We start from the raw sequence: 12,996 nt of genomic DNA on the forward strand, positions 1-12,996 counted from the left end.
CATCAGCATTGCGGTTCTAGACAGACTCAAACCTGTGGGCCTGGCACCTACTACCATACCCTGTTCAAAGACACATATTTTGTCTTGCCCATTCACCCTCTGAATAGCACACATACACAATCCATGTCTCAATCCATGTCTCAATTGTTAAAAATCCTTCTTTAACCTGTCGTCTCCCCTTCGTCTACACTGATTGAAGTGGATTTTGTGACATCAATAAGGAATCATATCCTGGATTCACCTAGTCAGTCTGTCCTGGAAAGAGCAGGTGTTCTTTATGTTTTTTACACTCACTGTATATTATGTATTTTCAAGCCCTCATATTCCCTCCCTTCATTAGTCCAAGTATGACATTGTGTGGTTTCTTTTATGCAACAAACTGGATCCTGGACACTGGATGACTGTCTCTATGCACAAAGAGGAGAGTGTCTCTCACTGGACACTTGCCAGGCTTGGCTACGGTCTGCGTCAAGTTACAAGGTCAGTCAGTCAGCAAGTGCAAGGCCAGGTCCCTCCCCAAGACAATCAACTAACCCTAACCTCAACCCTAACTCTAACCCTAGCTTCATGTCCACACTCCGTCTCAACCCTAACCCTAAAGTTTACAGTATGCTTCCCAGTCAAAACAGTTTGTACATATATTATATATTTTTTGTTAGTTCTGGTCTTTGGCAGTTTTTTTCGTCTGTTCATGCACACAAAAACATTTCTTGATGCAAGTCGAAGTTCGGTAGCCAAAGTCTACGCCCCTTAGTCTGTGATTGGTCAACAGTACTACTCCTAGTAAGAGTGGGAACATGAAGAGTTTGTTCTCATTCAAAGAGAGACGACTAGGTTTCATGATTTTTTTCACTTGAGAAATACTGCACCAAACATCTTAGTTAAATGTAAAATTGCCTGACAAAGATCACCTCACAAAAACCGTCAAAATTAATGACCGATTTCTTGAGTTATTTTAGATTAATTCTGACTATTTTGAGGAAGTATTTCTGGCTATGTTGTTGCTATGGTGACTCAGGATGGACAAAATGCTTTTTCCCCTTTTTTACAAGCAAAGGTCTTTATGGAGTATGATAGTATGCCAAGTTCTGCTAGGAGCAAACCAAACCTACAGTATGTAGGATTCCTTAACCCTAGCTTCATGTCCACACCCTGGCTCAACCCTAACCCAAACTTCATTTAGGAGGACTTAGAACATATTTACCCATGGATTTCAGCCACCCATCCTCCCTTTTCCCATTGCTGTTGACCTGTAGCCCAGTCTCTGTGTCATTTGTTAGGCCAAGTAGAGCTACTAGTCTCATAACCAGCTAGCGTAATCTCCCAGCACAGAAGGGAAGAAGAGTTATGAGACTACGCTGTCAGAGGATGGGTGATCCTCTGGATGTGCCTGAGCAGGCAGCAGGTCGGTACAGATTAAAACAGTCTGGCACACTGTGCCAACCTCACCCACTAACCTCATTAAGCTGACACTGACAGTACAGCTCAAGAACCAATTCCATTTGCACACACACTGATGCACATGCAGGCACACATGTGCACACATACACTATTTTGAGCCTGTAATTGAACCCACAAATGCTGATGCTCCAGATACTCAACTAGTCTAAAGAAGGCCAGTTTTATTGCTTCTTTAAATCAGCACAATAGTTTTCAGCTGCGCTAACATAATTGCAAAATGGTTTTCTAATGATCAATTAGCCTTCTGAAATTATAAACTTGGATTAGCTAACACAATGTGCCATTGGAACACAGGAGGGATGGTTGCTGATAACGGGCCTCTGTACACCTATGTAAATATTCCATTAAAAATCCGCCGCTTCCAGCTACAATAGTCACTTACAACATTAACAATGTCTACAGTGTATTTCTGACCAATTTTATGTTATTTTAATAGACAAAAAAATGGCTTTTCTTTCAAAAACATTTCTAAGTGACCCCAAACTTTTGAACGGTAGTGTACACCACACACACACACACACACACACACCATTCTGTAACTCTACATTATAGTGCTCTTATTATTCTGTCATTATTTCTTGAAAGTATTGTCACATCCTGATCCAGTGATACATGATTTTAGGTTATCAAAGGTTTTAAGAATATAATGATATTCGTCAACAACTTTGTAAAATGGAGTCTTATGTATCTGAGTGTAATCCAAAACATTGAACACTATAGGAGGTGAGAACCTGATATGCCCTCCCAAACCCCCATTGCACGTCACCACAGCATAATTTCCTCCTCAACTCACATTTAAAGTGGCTAGAAGCTGCAGCTCAGAGGTTTAAGTGCTCCTTGAGATAATTACCTTCCTGACAACAGCAGTGAGACTCTACTCTCCCCTCCTCTTTCCTTTTCAAGCAAACTAGTGAGACTAGGAAGACAAGAGCTTTAGGTGGAACCCAAAAAAATCACGGCATCATGAAAAAACAATCTGTGCATACGCTTTAGGCCTTTTTGGTAGAATAGTGGTCTACAGAGCCGAGTTACTCCACATTCAGTGGTTTTAAAGCTGTTATGGCTTTGCTAAGCCTGTGGGGGGTATCCCAAAAGTCATGTTGACGTGGGCAAAGTTGTCTTAGTTGTCTACAACATCATCTTAATGTAAACAGTATGACAAGTAATGAAAGGCTATTCTAATAACTGATAAGGAATGGACGGCATGACATTATTTAGCTCTCTCATCATAATCTTATTGGCTTTCTGTAAACTACTCAAGGAAGATTGTTTTGGAGATTCATGTCCATTTCAGTCACTATGTGAAGAAATGCTGCCATCTAACAATTTATCTGGCAATCTCAATATTTAGAAACTAACAGACAAAGTTGCACCTTACAGATGGCCCTGGTAGAAATGTAAAAAGAAAATATTATATTCTACATGTGGATTAGCTGCATAGAGCACAAAATAAAAATCACATCAATGATCACCATAAATAACTAGCACAGTGCTACATAAATGATCACTATAAATAACTAGCACAGTGCTACATAAATGATCACCATAAATAACTAGCACAGTGCTACATAAATGATCACCATAAATAACTAGCACAGTGCTACATAAATGATCACCATAAATAACTAGCACAGTGCTACATAAATGATCACCATAAATAACTAGCACAGTGCTACATAAATGATCACCATAAATAACTAGCACAGTGCTACATAAATGATCACCATAAATAACTAGCACAGTGCTACATAAATGATCACCATAAATAACTAGCACAGTGCTACATAAATGATCACCATAAATAACTAGCACAGTGCTACATAAATGATCACCATAAATAACTAGCACAGTGCTATATAAATGATCACCATAAATAACTAGCACAGTGCTACATAAATGATCACCATAAATAACTAGCACAGTGCTACATAAATGCACAGTAAATAACTAGCACAGTGCTACATAAATGATCACCATAAATAACTAGCACAGTGCTACATAAATGATCACCATAAATAACTAGCACAGTGCTACATAAATGATCACCATAAATAACTAGCACAGTGCTACATAAATGATCACCATAAATAACTAGCACAGTGCTACATAAATGATCACCATAAATAACTAGCACAGTGCTAAATAACATAAATGATCACCATAAATAACTAGCACAGTGCTACATAAATGATCACCATAAATAACTAGCACAGTGCTACATAAATGATCACCATAAATAACTAGCACAGTGCTATATAAATGATCACCATAAATAACTAGCACAGTGCTATATAAATGATCACCATAAATAACTAGCACAGTGCTATATAAATGATCACCATAAATAACTAGCACAGTGCTACATAAATGATCACCATAAATAACTAGCATAGTGCTACATAAATGATCACCATAAATAACTAGCATAGTGCTACATAAATGATCACCATAAATAACTAGCATAGTGCTACATAAATGATCACCATAAATAACTAGCATAGTGCTACATAAATTATCACCATAAATAACTAGCAAGTGCTACTAAATGATCACAGTGCTACATAAATGATCACGATAAATAACTAGCATAGTGCTATATAAATGATCACCATAAATAACTAGCACAGTGCTACATAAATGATCACCATAAATAACTAGCACAGTGCTACATAAATGATCACCTATAAATAACACCAGCACAGTGCTACATAAATGATCACCATAAATAACTAGCACAGTGCTACATAAATGATCACCATAAATAACTAGCACAGTGCTACATAAATGATCACCATAAATAACTAGCACAGTGCTACATAAATGATCACCATAAATAACTAGCACAGTGCTACATAAATGATCACCATAAATAACTAGCACAGTGCTACATAAATGATCACCATAAATAAATAGCATAGTGCTATTTAAATTATCACCATACATAACTAGCATAGTGCTACATAAATGATCACCATAAATAACTAGCATAACGCTACATAGATGATCACCATAAATAACTAGCACAGTGCTACATAAATGACATCATCTTATATGATCATACTACTTTATTTGACTACAGATCTGTTCATCTGTCTGGTGACATCAAGAGTAGTCATTCTGTAACCTACTCATCCTACCCCGTTCCTCCAGGCCCAGTAGATATAAACAGGTTTACTCTCCTCCAGGCAGCCCAGCAAACAGGCTGCTTTCATTCTCATTAATTAGCAGCTGAGCTAAACCTCTAAGCCATGACATCAGCCTTACAGCAATCCACCCAAATCTCCCACTCTCTTTCTCTCTGGGTTTGTTACAGTGAAAGCCCACATGTCCTTGGAACTGCACACACATGCCTATCACGCCAGTAAGCCAGAAGCCACGCTACATCTCTTTCCATGGGGCCCTTGGGGGTGTCTCCAAAACACACCCCTAAGGGCCCCACGTGTCAACACAATGTGAGCTACAGTATATCGGCTATGTTTGCTACATGCACATACCCTGGACCAGATCCACGACATACAAACGTGCCCAGACAGTGATCCCCTCTTTGGAATGACCACTTTGACAGATCAGGGGATGGGCCAATAAGAGAGAGAGTGCATGAAAGAGGGGGATAATGAAAGAGAGAGATAGCAAGAGAAGGAGATCAGGAAGCTTGCAGTGGAGGTGTTGAGACAAAAGGACAGGTACTATTCTACTGGTGAGGAGAAAGACTAGTCAGTTGACAGAGAGAGACTGGCAGATAGAAAGCACAGAGCAAGATAACCTCAGATGTGTATTTAGTGTTGCATTCAAAGACTATTATCATCAACAAACCACTCTGGAACAAAAAAACGGTCAAGAGGAAACCAACATCTAACCAAGAAAATATCTACAGTAGTCTCTACAACAGAAGACTGGAAAGAGAGCTGCTGTACTTGTTAAGACAGTACAGAGACTGTTTCATCGTTATTATTCACCAGCCCAGTAACTGACCATCATGACACATCAGGTCAGCCGCTCCCCGTTCCTCAAGCCCTTCTACACCAGGACCCCGGTTGGTGGGGTCATTCCGCGAACCCAGAGACGCCACACACTCCCCGCCAGCGAGTTCAGGAACTTGACCCCACAGGACGCCATCAGCGTGTTCGAGATCGAGAGAGAAGGTAAGAGTGTCTCCAGATTCTACTGGTTACTCAGAAAATGTTGATTGTATAGGATTTGTTGGATTGGAGATACTTTTGGGTTTTATGTTCAACAAAATGCACATTTATTTTATCATCTCTATGACAATAGCTGTCAGTCTCCACAATATAAATAGCTCAGGAAACTAAACAATGCCATAACCACCAAATGTGTGTTTATCACAGATTTTTGGCCCAAAAAATGGATTGTGAATAACATCAATAAACTGTGATAAGAGAACAAGCAGCCTGTAATCCCTGGTTTGTTTGTTAATCTTCCAAGATGCTTCAGCTGCTCACTGACTGACTGACTGACTGACCGTGTGTCTTGTCTTTCCTCCCACCAGCATTCGTCTCTGTGTCTGGTGAGTGTCCACTCACTCTTGACGAGGTGCTGAACTTCCTAAGTCAGTGTCCGGAGCTCTCCCTGGGCTGGTTTGAAGAGGGCCAGCTGGTGGCGTTCATCATCGGCTCAGGCTGGGGCAAAGAGAGACTGGAGCAGGTGAGACAGACACCACAATTTACAGTAGCTACCTCCATTGTATATTTGGAATTGTTTTGCCCCCAAAAAACAGATATTTGTTTTTCATAATCTAAAAGGTAACCATCAATAAAATACATGTTTTTACTCTGATCATACCGGGTCATCATACCTTTGCCTTTCCCTACCCCAGGAGGCCATGACCCAGCATATCCCAGAAACCTCGGCAGTGCACATCCATGTGCTGTCTGTGCACCGCCACGCTCGCCAGCAGGGTAAAGGATCCATCCTGCTGTGGCGCTACCTGCAGTACCTGCGATGTGTGCCAGGCCTCCGGAGGGCCCTGCTGGCCTGTGAGGAGTTCCTGGTTCCCTTCTACCAGAAGGCAGGCTTCAAGGAGAAGGGGCCTTCTGCCATCACCGTGCCCAACCTCACCTTCCAGGAGATGGAGTACCATATCGGCGGAGCGGCCTACGCACGACGGAACAGCGGCTGCTAGTCACTGCCGGCCGTCACCACCCCACTCATAATCACATCAACCCTAGCACTGGAACTCATCCACCATGTAAACATAGACTCTGGTCATCACAGTTGACCGTCCAGACCACACTATAGCAGACAGACAGAGCCAAGCACCAACCTGGTCTCAGAGCATTTCATAATATTCTGCAAGTAAAATCGAGACACTCCATTTAGTATGATAGGTTACATTTGGTATGGTTACATAAGACAGATGGTTACTTAAGGAGGGTGGTTGGTCAGGATGAGTGGGCGTATAACACGAACAACTAGCAAAGGTTGCGAGTTCAAATCTCATCACGGACATCTTTACAACTTTTCACTACTTACTACTTTTTAGCTACGTTGCAACTACTTAGCATGTTATCCAAAACTTCCCCTAAGCCTAACCTTTACCCTTTTAGCTAATCTTCCCCTAAACCTAACCCTAACCTTAACCCTTTAACCTAACTCATAAACTTAACCCTGACCCTAGCTAATGTTAGCGAGCTTGCTAACATTAGGCACCTAGCTAGAATTTGCAACATATCATACGTTTTGTAAAATCCCAATATATTGTATGCTTTGCAAATTCTGAACATTTAATACGAATTGTAATTTGTAACATATCATATATGAAATGGGTGACGGACGTCTACCAAACAACACATACAATACCAAACGTAACATATCATACTAAATGGATTGTCCCAGATTTACATACAGAATAATATGAAATGCTCTGAGATCAGGTTGCAACCACAGGTGCTCCATGAGAGAAGGCACTGCCCCATCAATCTCAGCTGCAGCACCAGCAGGCTCCGAGACACCATCTTTCAGTGCCTCACAGACAGCATCCCGACCCCCTGCGACATAGAGAGGGGACATGCACCACCGCATGAAGGGGACAAGGATGGGTTTTCTTAGAAAACAGCAACAGAAAGCAAAAAAATGTCTGTTAGCGATAGAAGACAGAATCAGAATATGTTTGAGATGCAAGGTCGGGTTTCAGCATATTTTGTGTATACGTCATTGAATTAACAAAGTTCACATTTTTCAGTCCCAACATTCTTCATTTTTATTATGCTTAATTTTGAGAGCATTTAAATGAAATATTCCTTGCCACAAATCGTACTTTGTAGTACTATTCTTGTTTGAGGTCTTTATTATTACTAATACTACTATGGTTATTGAGATACTAATACTACTATTGTTATTGAGATACTGTTACTGAGATACTACTATTATTGACTATTATTGAGTTCTCTGAGTGTGATGTAAATACCATTTTATTTTTGTATTAGTCCTCTGGTGTGTTGAAATCTTAGGCTTTTGCTTACCTTTTCATATTAACACTATGATGTACTAAGGCAATAAAGGGAAACAATGCCACTGATTTTATAGCTCCTCATACTCCCTTTAACATTGACATACATCATGAAAACAGTGGTGCCTTCAACAAAGCTGATTGTTAGCGAACGGTAACTAATGTTCACGTCTTAAAGTAAAGGGCAGCATCAGTCACCACAGAAAATCAGACAGACTTCACTGACGGATTTCTTCTCAAGTTTTTTTTTACTTGTTCTATTCAGTTACATATGAGTAGATAGGTAGCTAAAACACTACCTTGTTTCAATCAATCATTACTTCTTAAGAAGCAACAAACAAATAAAAAGGATAGCATTCGAGTGCTCAACGTATTGTAACAAAAATATGGCAGTAGTTGGTACATTTATCAGCAAGGCACCAAAGGTATTAATGTCTGATTTGTTTGTCCCTGGTTGTTTTGAGAGGTTGCCTGAATAATTACAAAACCTACTCCTGGATTGTGAGTGTTAAAAACATGAAAATAAAATTGAAAAAATAACAAATTGAAAAAAATACAGAAATATTTCCTTCTGTCTATTGTACCAGTGATGACTCCTCCAAACCCTGCCTTATACGTGAAGAGAGAGAAATGTGGGAGGGGCTTAGATAAGGGGTTAGACCATACCCTTCTCTCATTGGTCAGTGGAGGAGAGAAAATGGTGTGTGTGGGGGGGTGAAAAGAATGTGATTAATGTCTCATGACGAGTGCAGTGGCATTCCTACTTATTCATACAGACAGACCGAGTAAAAAACACAAGCATATTGTCATCAAAGTTCAGTTCACAGAGCCAGAGGAGAGGGAGCTCCACACAGGACCCTCCCCTCCTCTTTAGCCACACTATAGGGCAGAACAGAGACAAGGATTGGTTGATAACACCTGCCAATCGATGCCTCTTGACCTGACGTCCCTCCTCCGGCGCTACCTTCCGTCTCCTCAGTGGAGGTGGGCGTTGAGGTCGTACTTCTCACAGAACTTGTCTGTGAAGGGGATGCAGGTGAGCAGTTCACACCAGTCACACTTGATGGGGTAGACATAAAAAAGCACCACGAGGCCGGCGAACAGCCCCAAGAACACCAGCAGGAAGACGATGATCTGCAGCCGCTTGCGGTACATGTCCATGCGTCCGAAGCTGATGTAGGGCAGGAAGGCGAAGGACAAGAAGAAGCCAGAGATGAAGCCAAAGATGTGGGCAAAGTTGTCGATCCAGGGCAGCAGGCCGAAGGCGAAGAGGAAGAGCACCACACACAGCAGCTTGATGAAGGCCCGCCACGGCTGGGCCAGGATCTGCCAGCTCTGGAACAGCTCCACAAACAGGCAGGCCAGGATGCCAAACTGGGAGCCTGCCGGACCCACCTGACAGAGGGAGGGGGAGAGAGAGGGACCACTCAGGTCAACATAGAAATACTCAGCACCTAGAGTGGACACATTCTATTAGATACATTCTATGAGCTGCACAAAACAATGAAAAATCACCCCCAGTCTGAACCATACATCTTGTCTGTCTCATCTGACACTATTACCAGTCATGTGTTCTGAGCTGTCCAAATTGAACCCTACATATTGCGGTGTGCGTGTTAGTATGTGTTATGGGTTTATTGAGACCTCTGCTCTGTAGGGCAGGAAGATGGCGCTGGCTAGGTTTCCGGTGATGCCAGACAGGATGTATATGATGGAGATCCTTAGCCAGCCTGCAAGCTTCTCCAGGTCTCTCAGGATGGTCATCTGGAAGCACACTGACACCATGCAGTGAAGGATCCTACAGGGGGACAGAAAGACACGTTACACCATGATGTGAAGGATCCTACAGGGGGACAGAAAGACACGTTACACCACGCAGTGAAGGATCCTACAGGGGGACAGAAAGACACGTTACACCATGCAGTGAAGGATCCTACAGGGGGACAGAAAGACACGCTACACCATGCAGTGAAGGATCACTACCCCATGATGTGAAGGGGGGGACAGAAAGACACGTTACACCACGGAGTGAAGGATCCTACAGGGGGACAGAAAGACACGTTACACCATGCAGTGAAGGATCCTACAGGGGGACAGAAAGACACGCTACACCATGCAGTGAAGGATCCTACAGGGGGACAGAAAGACACGCTACACCATGCAGTGAAGGATCCTACAGGGGGACAGAAAGACACGTTACACCATGAGTGAAGGATCCTACAGGGGGACAGAAAGACACGTTACACCACGCAGTGAAGGATCCTACAGGGGGACAGAAAGACACGTTACACCATGTTACACCACGCAGTGAAGGATCCTACAGGGGGACAGAAAGACACGTTACCCCATGATGTGAAGTATCGTACAGGGGGACAGAAAGACACGTTACCCCATGATGGGGGGGGGACAGAAAGACACGTTACGGAGTAAGGATCCCATGGGGAAGGATCCCCATGATGTGAAGTATCGTACAGGGGGACAGAAAGACACGTTACCCCATGCAGTGAAGGATCCTACAGGGGGACAGAAAGACACGTTACACCATGCAGTGAAGGATCCTACAGGGGGACAGAAAGACACGCTCACCATGCAGTGAAGGATCCTACAGGGGGACAGAAAGACACGCTACACCATGCAGTGAAGGATCCTACAGGGGACAGAAAGACACGCTACACCATGCAGTGAAGGATCCTACAGGGGACAGAAAGACACGTTACACCATGAAGGATCCTACAGGGGGACAGAAAGACACGTTACACCATGCAGTGAAGGATCCTACAGGGGGACAGAAAGACACGCTACACCATGCAGTGAAGGATCCTACCAGGGGGACAGAAAGACACGTTACACCATGAAGGATCCTACAGGGGTACAGAAAGACACGTTACACCATGCAGTGAAGGATCCTACAGGGGGACAGAAAGACACGTTACACCACGCAGTGAAGGATCCTACAGGGGGACAGAAAGACACGCTACACCATGCAGTGAAGGATCCTACAGGGGGACAGAAAGACACGTTACACCACGCAGTGAAGGATCCTACAGGGGGACAGAAAGACACGCTACACCATGCAGTGAAGGATCCTACAGGAGGACTGAAAGACACATTACACCATGAAGGATCCTACAGGGGGACAGAAAGACACGTTACACCATGAAGGATCCTACAGGGGGACAGAAAGACACGCTACACCATGCAGTGAAGGATCCTACAGGGGGACAGAAAGACACGTTACACCATGAAGGATCCTACAGGGGGACAGAAAGACACGCTACACCATGCAGTGAAGGATCCTACAGGAGGACAGAAAGACACGTTACACCATGAAGGATCCTACAGGAGGACAGAAAGACACGCTACACCATGAAGGATCCTACAGGGGGACAGAAAGACACGCTACACCATGCAGTGAAGGATCCTACAGGAGGACTGAAAGACACGCTACACCATGCAGTGAAGGATCCTACAGGGGGACAGAAAGACACGTTACACCATGCAGTGAAGGATCCTACAGGAGGACTGAAAGACACGCTACACCATGCAGTGAAGGATCCTACAGGGGGACAGAAAGACACGTTACACCATGAAGGATCCTACAGGGGGACAGAAAGACACGTTACACCATGAAGGATCCTACAGGGGGACAGAAAGACACGCTACACCATGCAGTGAAGGATCCTACAGGAGGACTGAAAGACACGCTAAGGATCACCATGCACGTTAAGGGATCCTACAGGAGGACAGAAAGACACGTTACACCATGCAGTGAAGGATCCTACAGGGGGACAGAAAGACACGCTTGCACCTACAGGAGGACAGAAAGACACGCTACACCATGAAGGATCCTACAGGGGGACAGAAAGACACGTTACACCATGAAGGATCCTACAGCGTGTATGCGTGTGAATGTAAGAGTATGTCCTCTGCATGTGATGAAGGGATCCAGCTAATCCAGCTGCTGTGAGAAGACACCTCCACAGCCAGCCAACCAGGGATCTCTAGTTTATCCAGCATCAATATGTCTCTGCTGTCTGTCTATCTCCTCAAGCCTAATAAGGGCTGCTGCCTGCAGAGGGGACACTTCCTTTAATTACCCCGGGGAGGAGAGGAGAGACAGATAAGAGGCAGCAGAGAGATGAAAGAGGACTGCTACTCTGCTCCCTCCTCTTCCTCAATGGTACGTTAGTGTACACACTCAGCTCCTGCTACTAATAGGCTCATGACACCTGCGCTGTGGAACCACTGACATTCTGACTGAAGAAGTCAAAGACAATAATGAGTGGCTTGAAGAAGGAGCTATTGGAGAACGTGTACATGAAACATAATGAACCAGTGAGAGGACACATAATTGGTCACCCAATGGAAGGAATCGTAGGCCACCCTTTTGCCTCATTATAATACAGCTGCTCCAGGGATGTCTAAAAGCACAGAACCGGTCGAATGTATTAAATGCTGCTAGGATGGACAGAGGATTTGTGATGAAATGGCAGAGGCAGGCAGCCACTTACCCAGCGTGCAGGAAGAGAGAGAGCCACAGTCTGTAGAACTGGTCTGGGATCTCTGGGTTGAGGAAAGGCAGCAGGCCACACACATCATCCATGCAGTGAACCTGGGGGAGGAGGTAGAATACATCACCTACAGGACACCATCTCTCTCTTTGTCTCTGTACACACACACACACACACACACATCATCCATGCAGTGAACCTGGGGGAGGAGGTAGAATACATCACCTACAGGACAACATCTCTCTCTTTGTCTCTGTACACACACACACACACATCATCCATGCAGTGAACCTGGGGGAGGAGGTAGAATACATCACCTACAGGACAACATCTCTCTCTTTGTCTCTGTACACACACACACACACATCATCCATGCAGTGAACCTGGGGCAGGAGGTAGACTACATCACCTACAGGACAACATCTCTCTCTTTGTCTCTGTTGGCACACGCGAAACCACACACACAATAGCATAACTGATGCCCACTGAATTTACGATAACTTTTTTTTTACTGTCAAGCTATTCTAAGATGAGGATGTCACTGCAAGTCCTAGTAGT

The 12,996-nt window shown here is 43.7% G+C and overlaps 2 protein-coding genes across 4 annotated transcripts in view; one reads left to right on the forward strand and one right to left on the reverse strand.

Moving 5' to 3' along the window:
- The first annotated feature begins 4,973 nt into the window (after window positions 1-4,973).
- Window positions 4,974-6,790, forward strand: LOC112258719 (serotonin N-acetyltransferase-like). The gene is made up of 3 exons (XM_024433244.2): window positions 4,974-5,603; window positions 5,969-6,123; window positions 6,296-6,790. The coding sequence occupies exons 1-3, from the start codon at window positions 5,438-5,440 to the stop codon at window positions 6,599-6,601; spliced, it is 627 nt and encodes a 208-aa protein (XP_024289012.1). The 5' UTR covers window positions 4,974-5,437; the 3' UTR covers window positions 6,602-6,790.
- Window positions 6,791-8,156: 1,366 nt separating this feature from the next.
- LOC112258720 (inactive rhomboid protein 1) overlaps window positions 8,157-12,996 on the reverse strand; it is a 47,630-nt gene continuing 42,790 nt past the window's right edge. For 2 of the 3 annotated variants that reach the window (XM_042327457.1, XM_042327458.1), the window contains 3 exons: window positions 12,439-12,539; window positions 9,572-9,725; window positions 8,157-9,322 (listed from right to left, as the gene is read on the reverse strand). In XM_042327457.1, coding sequence (XP_042183391.1) covers window positions 8,903-9,322; window positions 9,572-9,725; window positions 12,439-12,539 — 675 coding nt within the window. In that variant the 3' untranslated portion in view covers window positions 8,157-8,902. Of the gene's footprint in view, window positions 9,323-9,571; window positions 9,726-12,438; window positions 12,540-12,609; window positions 12,822-12,996 lie in introns of those variants that run through there. The other variant, XM_042327459.1, reaches the window with a different exon arrangement.

Source organism: Oncorhynchus tshawytscha, linkage group LG09 (assembly GCF_018296145.1).
Source record: "Oncorhynchus tshawytscha isolate Ot180627B linkage group LG09, Otsh_v2.0, whole genome shotgun sequence".
NCBI lineage: Eukaryota > Metazoa > Chordata > Actinopteri > Salmoniformes > Salmonidae > Oncorhynchus > Oncorhynchus tshawytscha.